This window comes from Chiroxiphia lanceolata, chromosome 2 (genome assembly GCF_009829145.1).
Source record: "Chiroxiphia lanceolata isolate bChiLan1 chromosome 2, bChiLan1.pri, whole genome shotgun sequence".
NCBI classification, from domain to species: domain Eukaryota; kingdom Metazoa; phylum Chordata; class Aves; order Passeriformes; family Pipridae; genus Chiroxiphia; species Chiroxiphia lanceolata.
This window is the reverse complement of record NC_045638.1, coordinates 117,851,382-117,868,008: the sequence shown is the minus strand read 5'-3', so window position 1 is coordinate 117,868,008 and position 16,627 is coordinate 117,851,382. Positions and strand designations below refer to the sequence as shown.

Genomic DNA, 16,627 nt, shown 5'->3' with positions numbered 1-16,627 from the left:
TTAGTTGGCTAGGAAGGAATCGGTCCTTTGTGGGTGCTGGACCCCGTTAGGACTTGCTTAGGAAGTTTTGTGACAAGAGGTCATCTCAGTTATTGTGCCCAAAGGATCCTGTACACACAAACTCCAGAAGGCCACTTCCCACAGACACGGAGGTGAGATGCAGACACCTGATCTGGGTGCTGCTCAAATGCAGACACCTGATCTGGGTGCTGCTCATGCAGAGCCATGATGGGGCTGATGATCCTTTTGGTGTGAGCACAGCACCCAGTGCCTGCATCCAGTTGGATGCTACCAGGAGTGGTTGTGCAGCACCGTGACTGTGGGGCTCAGATCCCTCACTACAGGTTTCCTTGGGCTGCTCTGCATCACAGTGTAGCTGTTCTTAGGATGTGTTGTTGAGACATAGTCTGCCATGAAGGTCCGAGTGTCAGGATGGAGCTTGTGAAGCCCTGGACTAAAATTCTCTCCTGGATTTTGAGTAGCTGAGGGCAATTATCATGTCCTACATCAACTACAGAACAAATGAAGAATGGAAAGGCTGCAATCCACATCTTCAGCCTGGAAAAAACCCCTTGCAACCACTGTAGGTTCCTCCTAATTCACTAGGCACCTGCCTGCTCACGTTAAAGTTTAACCGGTGCCTGGGCTGCTGCTTCTGCACAAGCCTGGATTTGCCCTGCCTGACCTGTCCATGTGTCCCTGTTACATTCCCCCTGTCCCACATCCTCATCCCTCTCCACCACTCCTCTCCCCATGAGAACACTCTGAGCGTGGTGAACACAAGCAAACAGGATTGGGCAACTCACAAAAAGCACCTCTCTCAGAAAACAAAACGGTGCCACTCATGTCTTGCTGGAGGTTTGTACAATCACCTCAGTCATGGGTTGCCGAACCACTATGCATACACACCAAATGACTGACTTACACTTTAAATGAACTCCTTCCCTGAGCAGCATGTTGTGGCTGGACAGCCAGAAGCCCTGCCCAGGGCACAGCAGAGCCAAGAGCTGCCCGTGTGTGTCTGTCGGGTAGGGGCTGAGGTTACACACACGCTGCCCCTGCACAGGCACCGTGCCCAGCAGGGACCAGGTGCTGCAGTTCACTGCCTCTTTTGGTAATGATGGTCCTTGATCAAACCTCTCTTGGCAGCCCTTGCCAGGTGCAATAGGACACTTGCTCAGTGGCCTGGGCTCCATTCTGTACTCACAGGGTGCGGGCTTCAAACTCTTTGGTCTGCCTGGTTTTTAATCCAGGGCTTAGGGCAAGGCTGGGTCAAGCACTTGCCAGCCTACCTGTTACAGCTATGCCAACACTTAGCAAAGAATTCAGGGCTTCCTGAATTCTTCCAAGGCCGAGGGGTTCTCACACACCTGCCTGCTGGTCTGAGTGCTCTCCTGACAGATAAAACCCTGGCTTCCCTCAGGACCTGTGGAGCTCGCAGCAGTGGCTGATATGCATTAAAAAGCACAAGCCCATACATTGCCCTCTCAGCAGATGCTCCTAACAGAGAAGGTCTGGGGTGATGCTGCTGAAATGGATCAGCCCATGCAGTGTTGGGAACATGTGGCACCAGGCAATTGCCAAATACTGTCGTTACTAAAAGGTTGACTCAAGATCTCACTCGTGACTTTCACAGTGATATTTTTTTTGCTGCTTTTGCTAATCTCACCAGGTAGATCTTGGCAAGCAGACACCAGGCACTCCTGAGAGCTTCATACCATGGCACAAAGGAAAGAACAACTTGCCACAAATCCAGCCTCAAAAATTTTCAACACCAGCCACAGATTAGTGCGAGGTGGCTGGCATACCCTTGCTATACAAGGGCCTTTCAACCCCTAACATGTTAGGACACGTTGCTAACAAACTCCACAGAGGCAAGCAGGAGGCTGCTTTCTCCACTTTGGGCCCAGGGGGCTGTGAGGACAGCAGCAGCAGTCCCACATCATCAAGTTAAAATGAGACTTCATGTAGTTACTCTGCTGAGAAGAGATGTTTTTTGGAAGGCGTGGAGAAAGCCGGCACTGGTACCGACCACCCATCGTGAAAAACGACACTGTAACAGCAGCATCACACCCACTTTGCAAGCAGGAAAGCATCGGCAGCAAAGGGAGGGACTCCTCATAGGGGAGCTTAAAATAATGATTATCTCATTTTATTTTCATTGCAGTCACTCTCTGAAACAGAAGGTAGATAGTTTATTCACCACTTCTGATTTCCTGATGTCTGCAGGTGTTTCCTATAGTTCTGTTGTGAAGGACACAGCTCCTCGCCATCGTGTCTGGCACTGGCTGCTCTGCTCTACCTGCCTCCTCCTGCCTGGCTCTGCTGACAGAGGCACCACTTCACCTAACTCCAGCCACCACTCAGTGGCCACGTTGGCCCAGCACAATTTGGGTGTTTTCTCACTCACAGTAACCATTTGCCTCCATGTTCAGGTGCCTTGGGCAGTCCCAAGGTTACTTGGAGGACAGAGAAGGACTCTGAGCAGGGGTCTGAGCCAAACAGCAATGCTTTCTTGAGGAAAGCTGATTCCAACCACTGTGCTGACTCTTCAGGCTGTATTCCACATAGGCATGGGTACCTCAGACCACTGAAAGATGGAAAACCATCAGGAGTCTCCCCTCTACTTTTAGCAGGCAAGGTGGGGAGTACACGAACCATTTATTTACTGCATAGTGGACAAGTTCAATACAGTGCTCCTTCCTTTGAAAAACATTTGTTGTCCCTTTGCTAGTTCTGGATACTTATCTCCCACCTCCACCCAATTCCCAAATCTTGCTTTAGTGGACTTTTAAATTTTGGCAGATCCGAGTCTCTGTAGTTTTGAAATTACTGCACTGCATTTGGGAGCTGCTCGCAGTCTTCTGGATGGAAGCTACTGAGCTAGAATATCCTCACGTTACCCTTTGGGCAGTGCTTGACCCTGAGTGCCAAGATGGCAGCAGTTCACAAGGGAACTCTCAGAATGAGAAAATCAAGACCAGACCCGTTGCAAGTCTTGAGAAAAATGTTGCCCTAAAGCAAGCTCTTTCCAAACACAGGGAAATGTTACATATTTTTACATATTTTATGTAAAATGGGATTTTTCTGCCCTTTCTCCTAAAAGCAAATAAACATACAACCCTTCTTTGTAGTCTGCATTCCTCATACTATTCTGACCTGTGTTACAGTCAGAGCTCCTTCTTCTTTATCACCCTTGTTAAGGCTGTGCAATAGCCTTGCAGTTGAGGTCAGGCACACACTCACCCTGTGTTCGTTCATCTGTGGAGGGATAGGTGTTGACATGGGTGCCACTCTGGGGAGGGATGTCGTACTTCTGAGAGTTGTTCCTGCAGCAAACTTATTTGCAGATTCCCAGAGACGGACTGGAGTGATTTACACTCAGGCAAGAAGCTTGGGAGTGTTTCAAAGAGGAAGAGTTTTAGAGGAGACCTGACATCTGTATTCCTGGGACGTGAATTTCAGGAGTTCTAGTCAAATCTCTGTAAGGGCTGCTGTGGTTTTCATTAAGACTAGAACTGAAGAAAGCTGCCCCACATCACTGGGCTCTTACAACACTGACTGCCTTGAAGGTAGCACGTGTAACCAGGAGTCTTTACTTCCTCCTGCCTGTCTCCAAAACTTCCATGTCCTGTGTTTTTGACTTTTTTTGACATTTCTCAATTAATGAGCATTCCTATGTCTGAAGGAAACCAGAATGTACAGCTGTGTGGAGATATGTGCAGAAGAGATGTGAGCCAGAGGAGTCTCAAGGCCTTCTTTGGGGCTCAGGAGCTCAAACTGGTCACAAACCTAATCTGAGGTCCCATTGTCTTCGCAGAGTATTCAGAAATCTGGAGCCCAAACTCCAGCATTCACAATTCCCACGGGCTGCAGGCTGCCTTTCCTTGAAGCTGCAAGTTTGAAGATTGAATCAGTGGCATGTGACATCAACCAAATGTGGAGGCCTTCTCCGCACTGGCTGAGGTTTGACAACGTAAAAAAAAGCTTTATCTTGGAAGTGCAATGTTTCTGCACAGTTGTGCACCCTCTCATGTGAGACATTAACTCCTTTTGTTGCAAGTCAAACTAGAAGCCTGTTTGCACGACCTTTAAAATGCCAACCTTGACAAACAACAGCCAAGGATTTTGCAGAGCGTGCTGGGGTCATCACTGTACACCCCTACAAACCCTTAAACTCTTTCATAACCAGATTGTGCGTCCTGATATCAGTCCCAGAATCCTCTTTGGATCTTTCAAGTGGAGATTTCACTTTCTTTTCTCAGCCTTTCTGTTATGTTTCACTCTTGCATCCTGGCAGAGAGGGACCCGTGGCTGTTTGAGGCCAGTTGTTCCTCTTTGCCCAGCCATGGCATAGCAGCTTGGAGGAACAGGATGAGGACTCTGTGCATGCTGACACTCGTAAAGCTCACAAACTTCTCATCTGGGGTGTGAAATGGAGAGGTTTATCTTCTGGTAGAGGTTGATCAAAGAAAACACAACAGAAAGATGGAAGTAGAAAAATATTTTTTTTTTTCTAGCATTTAGGATACACTTGAAAGATCTCCAAGGTATCCTGGTCCTCTCCTGGAAAGTAACTGTGGTACAGCTCTGACAAATGAAGTTCTCAGAGGTAGCCTGGCCCCACCAGAGGAAGGTGCAGAGGTGGCTCACACAGTAGCTTTTGCTCTGGTGGAGCACAGCACAGTAACTATCCCTCCTGTTCTACAGCACGTGGTAGGAATTGCAGGTAGGAGACTTGGCCTTGCTTCCCAGGGTGCTACAGGCTATGCTGACACAGTGATGGACAGGACTGGCTATAGGACATCACAGAGCCACAGCTGCAGCCACTTCTAGCTGGGGCTTCTGCCAATAATTAAAATTTACTACAATGAGACAAGGAGCAGCTTCCTTACCGGATAAGATACCAAGTGAATAAATAAATCACATAAATCCCTCCTGAAACAGAGAGCTGGAAAGTGTCCAGTGAGAATGATGTGTGAAGAAGAGTAAAGAGAGAGATGGGAAGAAGGATGCTTCTCTGGGATGAAGAGGGGTCAGTGTAGCAAGAGGAGTTTTGTTTATTCAGGGCTTGCATCTTGGGATGTGTTGCTTCTTGAGCCAGAGGCCCAGCGTGGTGCTGAGCTCCAGTTGGAACAAGCATCGTGAGATTTCCTTCTAGGGATGTAAAAATGGGCCAAGGCCATTGTGAGCCCACCCACTTCCTGGGCAATCTCTCCTCAGCCTGCATTGATGCTTTTGTGGATCACAGGGAGAACAGGCAGGCTCAGATTGTGGGTAGCAGCATCTCCTGATTTTTGCTGCCCGGCTCCTCACGCTGTGATTTGGGTATTTTTCCACCTTCTTGCCTTTCATTTTGCTCTTTGGGGGGAGTCTGTGTTTTAAACCTACCCTGCTAATTTGCCTCTCCCTTCTCAGCCCAAACAACGTTCCCCTTTCAGTATGATCCTGATGCCACTGAGGTACTCACATGGATACAGATAAACAAATTAGTTCAGGTTCTGTTGGCAGGAGGGTGCAAACCAGGATTCATCTAAATGTCTGATACAAAGAGATGGCTTTGAATGAAATTACAAACTACATATTAGAGAGATTTTTCCATTGGTAACTTAGGTCCAATATTAACTAAAAACTATTCTTGAGCTTTTTTAGTTCACATAAAGAGGAGTTCCTTATGAGCTGCCCCACCTAATCTTATCTGCACTTAAAAGATGTGAGAGCCAAAATAACTGAGATGCATTCATGGTGCATTCTCCAGAGTAAAAGTTCATGTCCTCTGCAGATAGACAGGAAGTGTACCTTAGATCATGCACTGTGTGAATATTCAGTGTCCTTTTGCCTCCAGCTTTCCTCTGCAGTTGAACAAAAGATGGTTCTGGTAGAAGGGATTAGCTCTTGCTGATGGAAATGGTCACCCCAAATAGGTGGGAGGAGCTGGTGCTGCCATCACTTCTCCACTGCTTGGTCTGTGAGTGTGCAGGACACCCTCAGTTCATCAAATCCCATCTCTGCAGGGGGGTCTTTTCAGGAGAGAGGCAGCACCTCACCATAGGAGTAGGAGACATTTACCCCTGGGGAGCCCTATTCCCTATTAATGCTACAGCTTAATACACCATTCCCAAAATACTGCTTTCTGTCTCAGAAACAGGTACTTGAGGGTTTGAGAATGGCTCTTTTCAGCCAAGCTGATTGCAAATGAGTTCAGGTAGGTAGAACAGCAGGCACCTCTATCTGATTAAGCCTGTATTGCTCCCTGAAAGCTGAGAGAGCTACCCCAGTGTGCTTGATATAAGCTTTCCCATGTAGACAAGGCCTGTGACTGTCTGGCTCCTCAAATCCTGCAGCTACCTTGCTGAAAAACGAGAGGGGCAGGTGTCCTGCCGGGGCAGGCTTTGTGCAGAAAGCATTCCCTCCTCCTTCAGAGAGCTGAGACAGGCAGGGAAGAGGAGATCTGCAACAGGCTCCTTTCCCTCCTGAAATCCAGTGCCTTGGTCAGAGGTGATGCTTTAATTTCAAAGGAAACCACGGCACTGCTTCCCAGTGCTTCTTGCAGGCCTCCAGTCAGATTGTGATGATGGTTTATTTTGATTTCAGTAGTTTGCTCCCCACAGATGCACCCCCGTCTCTTCCTTGGCTGAGCAGGTCCTGCAGGCATAGAGCTTTTCCCCTGCCATGCAGGAAGGAGAACCTGCTCACCAGCCACAGGTGTGGCTGCTGCAGTTTGAAGTGGGGCTTCTGAAGAGACACAGTATTTATTTGTGGGGGTTTTGTGGGTGCTGAATGGAAACTTCTGGTTCACTGGGCTGCTGGTAACGTGCTCCCTGCGGTGGCTCGCAGGTGCTCCCGGGGTTCACAGCCTGCACTCGCTGCATCTGGGCTGGGTGGCAACAGCTTGCAGGGCAAAACACCAGTGCCACAGACCAACACAGCCTTTACCATGCAAGCATGCAAAAAATAGGATTTTACTTCCCTATCAGCCCTCTGAACAGGAGGACACATAAGGATGTAATTTCCTTGTGAGAAAGGATAAGGCTCTGGCTGGCGTGGTTAAAGAGGGGCAGGCTGCCCCTGCCACCCCACCATCCCCTCCCACTACAGCACTGCAGGGCTGTGCTGTGCACTCCGTTGCTGGAATGATCTGGGTTAAAAATAACCTTGTAAAGAGTTAAGGGATGTATTTTTAGCCCAGATCGTTTCAGTGATCCAGTTCACAGCACAGCCCCACCAACTCGCACTGGTGCAAGGGAGGAGGGGAAGGGGGAAAGGAAAGGTCAGGGGAGAATGAGCAGCTGGAAACATACACTTTCTCTCTGCTGAAACCAAGACCTTATGAAACTGCACCCCAAAAGCACTGGCCATCTCTTGTTTTCTTCTATCAATCTGACAACTGCCTTCTCGTGGTGCAGTGTTGAGAGCTGGGTGCTGAATATCACTGTTTCTGGACCCTGCTTCTGTAATCAAGACATTAGCCCTGAGCCTCGAGTGCCTTTTTGTATCTGCCTCTGAGACATTATATTTGTTATCCCTTTTGCCCTATTTGCTTTTGCTGAGGTGGGTTGTGTGTGCAGCAGTGAAAAGCCCCTGTGAGAGTCACAGTGGAGCTTTACAGACCTTGTGGGAGCACAGGGTGCAGGAAGGCGGCTGGCAGGATGGACAGGCTGCAGGGAATCATTGCTGCAAAGCTCTTTGGAAACAAAGGGGGGATGTGGAGGTCAGGGACTGGCCTCAAAACCAAGTCTAGATGCAGCTGCACAGGAATGGGGGTGGCAATTGCACAGGACCCATAACCATCACTGATTTCACAGCCACTGAATACTCCGGCCTTGCAAGGTGCTGTGGAGCTCGTGCATCTCAGAGAAAAGGTGCTCCATCTGGCCAAACTATCCCACCCACAAAAGCAACCAAATCAGAGGATTCATACAAGAGGGAAGGAGAGTAGGGAAGCACAGAGCTCTGCTGTTATTCAGCTGGTATTTAAGTGCTGCTTAAGGCAAAACATTCCACTGTATGACAGCTAGCAGAAGGTTGTTCTTTTCATCAGTCAAACCAGGTACACAAGTCCTTCAGTATTTGCTTCTGATCCTTTCAGACTTGCATTTCCAGTATCATGGACAATGACTAAATTGGTGGGATACCAATCCCATGGGATGGCATCATGACAGCCTTCAATAGCTGAGGGCTGTCGGACCGTTGTGCACCAGTCCCAGCAGAGCTTTCAAATTCACACCAAAAGCCACCTCAGGCTTTTCCAGTTTTCCACAGGAGTGGAAATTCTCTGTGATTTTGATTTCATAAGAAACTCATTGCCTGTAGTGACACTCAAATCCATCACCTTTAAGAAAGGCTCTTTGTGAGTACCCAAACAGTATGCACAGGTCTCTTGTGTGGGTCTCTAACATGCACCTTTCTCTCACCTGGTGCCCACAGTGGGTCCATGGGCTGTAGCAGGAGAATTGGCAAATGTCACCGAGCTAGGTAATGACACTGCTGTAGTGAGGGGTCCCCTCTGTGAGACATTACTGCTCCCACATCAGGCAGCCTTACTAGTCATCTTCTGGCACATCAAATTACTGGTGAAGCTGGGATTGTGTGAGCCAGAGCTGACTGTGCCACAGCTTCAAGGAGTCTCTGCTCAGGATCTTCTCAACTGCCTTGAAAAGATACAGCAGGGATGGCGTGGGACATTTCTAGCGGTGTTTCCACCAGGCAGCCTGTGAGAGGAGCAGGGATCTGTGCTAAATATTCAGTGGCCCCCTTCAGGCAAGCTGCAGAATCAGGGATTGGTGGGCAGCTTTGCTCTCACCACAGAGGCAAAGACTCCGAGGCACAAGGGAAGAAGAGGTTTGGTGGGAGGCTTGAATTGGCACATTTGTACCTAAACCACAAAGGCAGAGCTTTCTTCTACAGTGCTGCTAAAAAGAAACACGGTGTCGAAAACTATTTTCACATTTACTCAATTTTATAAACTTGTTTGGAAGAGGAAAGTGGAACAAACCCTTTACAGAGAACTTGGTAGTTGCACTTCCTCTTTTGCAGACAGTGCCATGCTTACATTGATGGTATAATTCAATTCCTGTTTATGGCTCTGTCTGACATTTTTCAGAACACAGAATTCTTGTACACCTATTTTTATGGAACAGTAAAAGACCTCAGAGTAGCAGTTACCAAATTACTGATGGGCGAAGCCTTTAACATTAGCTCGCTGCTTTTAGCCTGTGCAGGCTGATTGTGGCTCTGTTCTGAAAAGGAAAAGAATCAGCAGTTGGCTGCAAAAAGTGTTTAAGAAAAAAAAAAAAATAGCATCATTCAGAAAAGTGTTGGGTTATATGACCAAAACGTGAAATGTGACCAGGAATGGGGGAGGAAGGGGCAGGAGGGAGCCAACACTGAGCTCCTGGGCGAGAGAAGCAGGTGCATGTCTTGGTTGTGGAAGAGGCTGGTACAGGCTCTGGGGTGAGAGTGGTAAAGTGAGGTTTCCCCCCTTACCCACAGTGGTGGGAAGGAGGAGAGGAAGACTGACAGCCCAGCTCCTGGAAGTCAGGGGAATGGTGTTCTCTTTGCAGTGCAAGGAGTGGAACTTTTTGCACCCAAGTGCCCCGTTTCTGCACTTTCCCCTGACTAGAAGATACAGAGCCTGGCACACCATCTGGAGGGGTGGGGGGGAGGAAATGCAGAAAAAGCTGGATACAGGACACCAGTGTAATTGCCAGAAAGGATCTGAGAAAGGACTTTTCCTGTTGCAAAGCGTGATCAGAGAGTCTGCAGCTGGCAATTTCGGGAGGACACAGCCCGTGGGCTACTGGTGCTAATCTTAGAATGGCATGTTCGCTGCTTCCTGCGCCCTGCCCGGCCAGAGCCGCCTCGCAATCAGTGCCTGCCACCAGCAAAACAAGAAACACGTGGAACCCTTCTAACCTCACAGCTCTGATCAAAGAAAGAGAGCTGTGTTTTCGGACTGTAAATTCAAAAAAAAAAAAAAAAAAAAAAGAAAAGAAAAAGAAAAAGCACAATCGCCCCAAAAACAAGAGGTCAAACGGGCCAAGGCCAAGAGGAAGTACAGTGTCTTTTCTGAGTAAAGACAAAGGGCTGTGAGGGAAGCTTTTGGAGCAAAAGGGCCTGTGAGGGAGGCAACCCTTCCAGCACAAACACTGAACACCTGCAGCTCCTCGGTTTCAGCAGAATCCTCACTTCAGGTGTCTGTTCTGCCACTCCCACGTATCCTGGGAGCTGGTATGCTGAGAGCCAAGCCTCCCAAACCATCTTGCCTTCTCCAGGTTCATTCTTTGCTCCCTCCCCTTTCCAGCCTGCCCTCCCTTCAGAGCAGGGAAGAAGTCTGCAGCTGGGAACTGCTCTTCCTCCCCACTTAGCCCAGCCATCATTTTTCATGTGCAGCAGGTTGCTGATCTGCCTCCCTCACTGTTTTTTCCATTCCCCTTATCTGCCACTTTCCCTGCTTGTAGTTACTCTTATGGAAGGTGAAAAGATGAGGGGAAGGTGCATGAAGGTCACTTGAGAGGAAGCAGCTTGGTATGGCTTTCCTAAATGCAGGAAAGCTAGTCCAAAGTGCAGGAGAAGCTTAAAAGTGAAGATATAGTCAGGATCCTGGAAGCAGGGAATGGCAGACATCTACAGGAGCTTGTGGGCCTGGGGAAAAGAAGATAGCATTTATTGGGAGCGTTTATTTACAGCTCTCTGAGAAAGGGAAAGGCCCTTTTCAAAGATGCAAACAGGCCTCAGCCACACTGGTCTGTACCAGGCATTTCAGACTAGAGACTCCTCCAAGCTGCGGATTATGAGATGATCCTTAACGTAAGCACCTCGATTTGCTTTTAGTCTAGAAACTAGGAGTCTAAAGGAATCCCTTCCTTAACATGCTATCGAGTTCCCACAGCCATTTCTTCAGTCCCTGTGGCACAGTTACCCAGAGGGAATGGTCCACACATGGGCCAGGTTGGTGCTTCAAGGGCCTTTCACCTCCAGCGGCGCTGAAGGAGCGGTCGTGTTCATAAAGCAGCTGGTCCCTCCCAGGCAGAGCAGCGTGAAGGGAGAGGGGAGAGCTCTGCTGGAGTCTTTGGAGAAACAGAAATATATTCCTCTAGCAATGGCCTTTGGGGAAACTTTCTGGCTGAGTACTGAGGCAGTGGGGTGAGAGGTGTGGTGCTGGTCACGCACCACGCTGATGGTGGCGGTACAGGGAGCGAAGGTATGAGGTTTCTTACAGACGGTTCACAAGCCTGGTTTCTTCTTCTGAGGTCTCCGCCTCTAACAAAACAAGGATTGTTGGTTACTTATTCTCAGTTCCTCTGGCTTGGTTTTCCCTGGCATCAGATACCAGAGATGAAGAACAAAGGTTTCCTTTCATCAACTTCGATTTCAAGGCTTTCTACTCACATTGCTCAATACACACATAGCAAAGAAAACAAGGTAAATGTGGGATGACACCGGGGCAGTGTGGTGTGGGAAGAGCTGCATCATCCACACTCCAACACGAGCCTCCTGCTTCTCAGCCTGTTGTCGACCCAGGGGAGGGGAAGCTTCTCTCAGCCGTGGTATTTCCTCCCTCCCCCCCCACCCGCCTGAGTATTTCATTGCCAAAAAAGCAGAACAGCACAGGGACACATCCCCAAGCGGATGTTGCTGCAAGGACTGGGAATGGCTTCTCATAGCAGAAGTGCTGGAAAAGGAAGGATGGTGACCAAGGCAGTGAAAAAGGTATGGGAGAGCTGAAGAGGTGCATGGGAATGTACTTTATTGCCCTGCTCCATCTGCTCACTGCAAGGATAAGATGGGGAACAGACACTTGGTTTGAAATGCCCAGTTTTCTTCCATTGAAAAGTACTGAGTGTAGGCTCTTCAGCAAGAGCTGAAAGGCTCTGCATGAATATCTGATTTTCTGGAGTATTTGACAATGCTGCTAGATCCTGTCATCCCAAACCTCTTGCTCACGGGCTAGATGATTGATGCCAGATGTGAGGAACTCTGCTTCAAGTCTGTGCTTACTCTTGAACTTTAGAACACATACACAGGCTTGCCTTTCCCAGACTTTGCTCATAACGTGTTGTTCCTGGTTTGTCAGAACAGGCCAGCAGAGACCAACTCAGAGGTGGACAAGTCGGCATCACCCTCAGTGGCTCAGCTAGCAGGGAAATTCAAGGAGCAAGCAGCCAATATCACTGGAAAAGAGGTAAGGAACTCTGCAGCCACTGGTAAGAAATCACATGGGAAATCAGGCCCTCACCTCTGCCTGTTGGAGGATCAGTGACCTGAGCATGAAGCCACCTTGACTTTGGATCTTCGCAAAGGATTCCTCTCCTCATGCAATGCAGGCTGTGGCAGTATCTTCCATGCTTTGCTGATTTGTGGATGAGTGTTTTGGTAGAGCTGCACCTCAGGACACCCCAGGCACTGTAACTGAGATGCTGTAAAGCTTGGTAGGGTGCACATATTTAGCCAACAAGAGCAGACAGCAGTGCATGCACTATTTGGGCTTGCTTTTGTGGGCAGACAGCAGCAGTGAATAACGAATCAGCTATTACTGAGCCACAGGAAAAGAAAGCAAACAAGAGATTATGCAGTGTAGGAAGCCAGTGGCAGGTCATCAGCACCTCATTTGCAAAAGGAGAAGGTTTCCTCCAGTTATTCCTTCTTTACTGGTCTGAGAGAAAGCTGCCTTTACTCACCTTCGTTGCCTCTTCCCAATGACATTTCAGACTCTGTGCCTGTCTCTATCATGCTGAAACTCTGATTTGCTGAAAGCCCACTATGCCAAACATTACCTCACAAGCTGTCTTTCACCAGCTAAGCAAAGCACTAGAATACCTCTCTTAGGAAGAAGGGAGAGACATGGTGTTTATGAAAGGAGATTGACACTTTAGGAGAGCCCCCTGTATCATTATGACTCTTTTTTACTCCTTTTTACTGGTGGCTCTCTTCTCTCTTAAAACTGAACTGCTCCCTTCTGCTGCTCAGCTGATTTCAGCATGTCCCAGGCTGGGCCTAAGGGGACCCTCCCTGTCACCCCTCCTGCCTTTGGCTGGATGCAGTGGTGACCTGTGCCCTGCAGGGCTGGCACACCATCATACATCAGAGGTCAGCACTCCCACAGCCAGGCCCCAGGACGGGAGTAGCCAATCTCTTCCCAAGCACTATTTTTTTCCCCTCTAGTCACCAGTGCACCACTGCATCCATCCCATTACAGTGACTTCCTTTTTTTTTTAAGGTATGGGATTAAATTGCAATAAGTCCCTCACCCTAGAGAAGGCAGAAAGTTCCCAGACCTCTCTTGTGTTATCTGCAGACCTCTGCTGCTCCCAAGCCAAGGCAGCGTGGAGGGGCCTCACTATGGGGGGAAACTCATTTTCTCCAGGGACAGAGGAGGACAAAGTTTCCTGTCTTTTCTCTCCAAGCCATCTGTCACTTCCCCACTGGCTCTCTCAAGCTGGATTCAGATTAATGGCTCAGTGGATGGTCTTTAACTCTTACCTGCCCCATGCCAGCAGAGAGGATCCCCTCAACCAGGGAACCTCTGACACATCCACTGTGGCACAGTGCAGCATTTCATGCTTGCAGAATGATGGGGTTTCAGTGAGACATATTATTGCTTCCTAGCATAAAGCTTCCTTCCTATAAGGATATAAGGGCAGGGCTGCCCTTGGCTGTTTAGAGATGCAGCATTGCCATGGCAGGATGCAGCACCAACCAGAAGTTAAGTGACATCAAGTCTACAGGTCCTCTATGACGACCAGCTCTACAGAGGGCAAAGACACCCTGATCCAATTTTTCACATTGCCAGCCTGTGAGAAGACAACAAAATTATCCAAATATTTTATTGTGGATACTATCCAAGATCCACAATATTATCCAATTATTTTGCCTGTTAACACATAAAAAAGTGTGTTAACAGCTTGGCAGGAGACTACAAACCTGGCATACAAATAGAGACAGCTTGGCTTCAAGACCAGAGCAATAGTGATGTGCTATGCATCTCTTCCTTCCTAGGGAGCTCTCTTGTACTTCTGAGAGCCTGAAGACATTCAGAAGGAACCAGTGTCTCTGCCACCAAGTTGTCTTGTTCTTTCTCCCCTGGAGAATCTGTTTCTTAGTCAAATTAAAGGTTACACCTGAGGACTTATCCCTGTGAACGGCTTTTTTTTCATTCAAGAGAAACAAGTGGAATTGAAATTCCAAGAAAGTCAGAATTCCCCTTTTTGTCCTTAAAACCTATCAGATGCAAAACAGGAAATCATGAACCAGGTAGGCAGCTGAGAACTAGAAGGAAATCCTGGTAATGACAGGAAAGAGAACAGTTACAACCTGTTCCAGTGCGAGGGGGTCTCCAGCAGGATGCTTTGAAGACAAAGTTTCTGGGAAGGTTTCTCCACCCTCCAGAGCTTGGAAGAGTGTCCTTTGCACAAAGCCTGAAGTGTTGTGGCTCATACTGTGCAAAAAGATACAGACTACTTTTCCAACACTAGTATTGGGCTCAAGATGCTGCAGGATTGGGCTCTAGGTGCTACAAACACAGCTGGCATGCTGGCCACATGCCCATGTGCCAGTGCCTGGTCCTGCCTTTGGATGACTCCTTTAAGCAAGCTGAGCCCTGCCACCCAAGCAGGTCACTGACACAGCATGCCCTTTGGTGCTTGAGTTTCACTCCCTTTTTAAGAAACCTGATTTCCCTGCTGCTGAGTTGGTTGTTTTCTTCTCTTAGGTGCCACCACATAAGCCAACTCGGAGGAAACCACCATGCTCCCTTCCATTGTATTCCCACAAAACTGAGACAAGTGACAATGATGAGCAAGTGAGTATCAATTTAATAGGGGGCAAGACCTTTCCTCTCTGCAACCTGCTCTCTCCTGAGACATGGGTTTGGAGGTAGCAGAGAGGTCAGGCTGTGCAGCAAAAGACATCAGTCATGCAGAATCAAACCTCCCCCTGCTCACACACACGTGTACTGACTCAGAGTCAGCTCCATGCTGTTTTCTGTAGCATGGATGCACATCCCATTTCCACTGCTTTCATTTTTACCCTTAGCACTCTGATGGATCCATCCAGTTCCCACTGTTCAGGAACCACTGGAATTTGTGAGATTTGAACAGTTCTTAGCACAGGGAGCATCCGTGGTGTGTGTTGCCTTCAGGTGAACTTTAGAGGTTTGAGTATAATGGTGCAATAGTTCTGCTTGTGAGATTTTTCCATCTTCGGAAAAAGGGAATAAATAATCCAGAGTGAAGAGGGGGTTTGTCAGCAATACCCACAGAATATTTTCTTTAGGCGTCCTCCATACAGCACCTTGGAATGAGCAGGTCCCACTAAGCTGGCTGCTCCTCCCTAAATTTTGTGCTCAGGCCCTTTCTGGTCACTTCTGTCCTTTGTACTTTAAGGTATGAGGTCTACCCACCAAATTTCACATTGTCACCTGCCCTTAGCAAGGGAGTACCTCTTTGTCCTTATATGTCAGCCACATGCCAAAGGAGCAGCAAGCTTTAAAATCTTAGACTCCTTCCTTTTCCTTTGGATCTGAAAAAAGCAATGTTCCCCTTCTCAAAGCAATGCTTTCCCTTTCTCAAACTGTTTTCAGCCTTTCAGAGCTCTGCCTTTCCTGCCACATAGGCCTTTCCTGCCTATACTAATTGGATATCCTTTAACTCTCTTAGTCAAGTGGCGGCAGAAAGTCTTTCCCCTCACAGAAAGTTCACAATGTTTGCCAACATTAAGGCTTTAAGAGGTAGAATTTTAACCTGTCTGGTTCTGAAATAATACCAGGGGAAACTATGCCATAGGCTACATACCTTAGTGAAGGCAGTGTAGAAGCAAAGCCATTACACATCACCTAGCTCAGATGCTTCAAACAGCAGACAATCTCCTTTTTTCCCAGGGAAAGGGTACATGTATCTAGTCCTAGGATGGCTAGCACTTTCTGCTTACCTCTTCCAAGTTTTCTGTCTTTATTAGATTTCCTCTTTCCCACCTATTTTACTGTGAAGTGTTCGTGTTTCATTTTGTTTTGCAGAAGCGGTCTCCAAATGCTTGCCCCCTTCCCAAGGTCAAGGTGAAAAGCTCTCCCATGATTGAAAAGCTGCAGGTAGGTCCTAGAATAACCCACATGGCTTCCTCAGCAAATTAAATCTGACAGGCATTTGTCACAGCTACTTCCCTTGCAGAGCAGCCACAGGGGAAGGGGATCCAGGAGCCAAGAGTGACATCTGGGTGAACAGAGCAGGACCCACCATACATAAAAAAGGAAGGCAGAGCAGGTCTGGTAAGGGTAACAAGCATCAGAAGCAGTCCAGTGATCCCCAGGTGTGTCCATAAACACGTCAGTGCATGGGTCAGGATCATTTGGATCTGTGGAGCCCATGGCTGGGCATGGGCATGGCAGCAACCCTGCTCAAGTAGGGAGCCAGGGCTGGAGCCTCAATTTAAATGCAGCTCTCCAGAGAAAGTGAGGGAAACCCTGACTGAGACTTCTTCCAGCTCTTTCTTTGCAGCAGTCTAACTCAGACTGAGTCACCTGCACCCTGTCAGGGAGCTGGCCTTCAGCACAGGCAGTTACAACCCTGGCAGTGGGGAGTGCACTCCGGGCTCTGGCTCTCCCCTGCACGTGCCTGGAAGCTCTGCACTTCCC

General features: G+C 48.3%; 1 protein-coding gene across 1 annotated transcript in view; it reads left to right on the top strand.

The window, feature by feature from the left end:
• RCSD1 (RCSD domain containing 1) overlaps nt 1-16,627 on the top strand; it is a 32,785-nt gene that overhangs the window by 11,270 nt on the left and 4,888 nt on the right. The window contains exons 2-4 of the mRNA XM_032679232.1: nt 12,077-12,184; nt 14,711-14,800; nt 16,013-16,084. Of these exons, the coding sequence (XP_032535123.1) occupies nt 12,077-12,184; nt 14,711-14,800; nt 16,013-16,084 (270 nt within the window). The remainder of the gene's footprint in view (nt 1-12,076; nt 12,185-14,710; nt 14,801-16,012; nt 16,085-16,627) is intronic.